This window comes from Phaethon lepturus, unplaced genomic scaffold (genome assembly GCF_000687285.1).
Source record: "Phaethon lepturus isolate BGI_N335 unplaced genomic scaffold, ASM68728v1 scaffold12796, whole genome shotgun sequence".
NCBI classification, from domain to species: domain Eukaryota; kingdom Metazoa; phylum Chordata; class Aves; order Phaethontiformes; family Phaethontidae; genus Phaethon; species Phaethon lepturus.
The window spans coordinates 5222-6395 of record NW_010547004.1 but is presented as its reverse complement, the minus strand read 5'-3'; the positions used below and the strand labels follow the sequence as shown (position 1 = coordinate 6395).

Below are 1174 nucleotides of genomic sequence, written 5' to 3'. Positions count from 1 at the left end.
TTCTTAATTCTATATGCTCACAGTAGTAAGTGAAATACTCAGTTACTGAAGTACAAACATCAGTATGCTTAAGTGACTTATGCTTCATTTTTAAGGCAAAACCAGGTAACACCACAACTGCATACAGTTGCAAAAGTATTTACAAGATATGATTAGAAAAACAGTTCACTTTGAGCATGAAAATTTTAATGACATACTTAATATAGCAGTGTTTTATTTTAAAAACTACCATTGAAAATGTAAAAATCTATCTAGGATGAATAGCACTGACATTTTTACCTGGGCCTCCACGCTCATGGATCTTTGTCCCTAAACCTCTATCACTAAGCTGCCCTCTCTCCCTGCCCATTTCCAGTCTTATTACACAGGTGCAGGTGTGCCTAAGCAGCCCCAGAGTCCACTGAGGAAAAAGCTGGGATGTTAAAAAATCTATGTAAAAGGTCCCACCAAGAAAAAAAAAGAAAAAACAGATCCTGAGAAACAAAATTACTGGAGGGGGAAGCTATCTGCAGGTATCAGGAGCTTTGCTCAGTCATCCTTGTCTTTTGCCCCGTGTTTCAGGATGCGTGTGAATTCAATGTAGTTGAAATTCCCCTTTTTGTCGATGGGTGCCTCTCTGTACAGCTCATCTACCTCTTCATCTGTGAACCTGTCTCCCATTGTCGTCAACAGCTCTCGCAGGTAGTCTTCCTGGATGAATCCTAGAATGTGATGGGTGGAGAGAAACACAAAAGGGAAGCCGTTTCGCAGCGAGTCTTCAAAAGCAGTAAGACAGACATACCAACACGTGCAATTAACTAATGCAGCATGTAATGAATGCATTTGCACCAGGAGCCCAAAATACTCCCTTAACTGAATTCTAAAAAAATTCCTTGAATGCAAAGGGGAAGGGGGTGAAGTTTGATGCAGTTCATACAGATTTTTGAAAAGAGGGCCTGATCTGCTGTGACCTAATAATATCTATTTCCATCTGCTGATCCTTAACAGCTCAAAGTGGAAAAACAAGTTCCTGTCACTGCTACTCTTCATTACACAAGCTGTTTTCTTAATTGGATTATATTTTTCTTGACTTAATTAGATATATTTGTGCATCCTCTATAGTTTCCTCTGGGGACTAAATAACCACTGGCTGGCTCTTCACTGCTGCACAATACTGTTGCTGGCGGCGGTTTAC

General features: G+C 40.2%; 1 protein-coding gene across 2 annotated transcripts in view; it reads right to left on the bottom strand.

Annotated features, from left to right (window-relative positions):
- Positions 1 to 247: 247 nt before the first annotated feature.
- The window catches only part of LOC104622652 (myosin regulatory light chain 2, smooth muscle minor isoform-like), a 4743-nt gene continuing 3816 nt past the window's right edge, over positions 248 to 1174 (bottom strand). Inside the window, exon 3 of one of the 2 annotated variants that reach the window (XM_010289501.1) lies at positions 248 to 701. In XM_010289501.1, coding sequence (XP_010287803.1) covers positions 529 to 701 — 173 coding nt within the window. In that variant the 3' untranslated portion in view covers positions 248 to 528. The remainder of the gene's footprint in view (positions 702 to 1174) is intronic. The other variant, XM_010289502.1, reaches the window with a different exon arrangement.